The sequence below is a fragment of the Apaloderma vittatum genome, unplaced genomic scaffold (genome assembly GCF_000703405.1).
Source record: "Apaloderma vittatum isolate BGI_N311 unplaced genomic scaffold, ASM70340v1 scaffold34383, whole genome shotgun sequence".
Classification (NCBI taxonomy): Eukaryota; Metazoa; Chordata; class Aves; order Trogoniformes; family Trogonidae; genus Apaloderma; species Apaloderma vittatum.
Genome location: NW_009709240.1, coordinates 2105 through 2332, shown reverse-complemented (window position 1 = coordinate 2332; position 228 = coordinate 2105). Strand labels below are relative to the sequence as shown.

At 66.2% G+C, this 228-nt stretch overlaps 1 protein-coding gene across 1 annotated transcript in view; it reads left to right on the top strand.

Moving 5' to 3' along the window:
* Nucleotides 1–8: 8 nt before the first annotated feature.
* Nucleotides 9–228, top strand: part of OLFM2 (olfactomedin 2) — a gene marked incomplete at both ends in the record, with an annotated part of 1491 nt that continues 1271 nt past the window's right edge. Inside the window, one exon of the mRNA XM_009866844.1 lies at nucleotides 9–188. Coding sequence (XP_009865146.1) covers nucleotides 9–188 — 180 coding nt within the window. The remainder of the gene's footprint in view (nucleotides 189–228) is intronic.

Genomic DNA, 228 nt, shown 5'->3' with positions numbered 1-228 from the left:
GTGTCTGTGTGCAGGAGCTGAAGGAAAAGATGACGGAGCTGCTGCCTCTGCTGCCCGTCCTGGACCAGTACAAGTCGGACACGAGGCTCATCGTGCACCTGAAGGAGGAGGTGAGGAACCTCTCCGGGAGCTTGCTGGCCATCCAGGAGGAGATGGGCGCCTACGACTACGAGGAGCTGCAGCAGCGGGTGCTGATGCCGGGGGGGCCGGGGGGCCCCCGCCACGCGC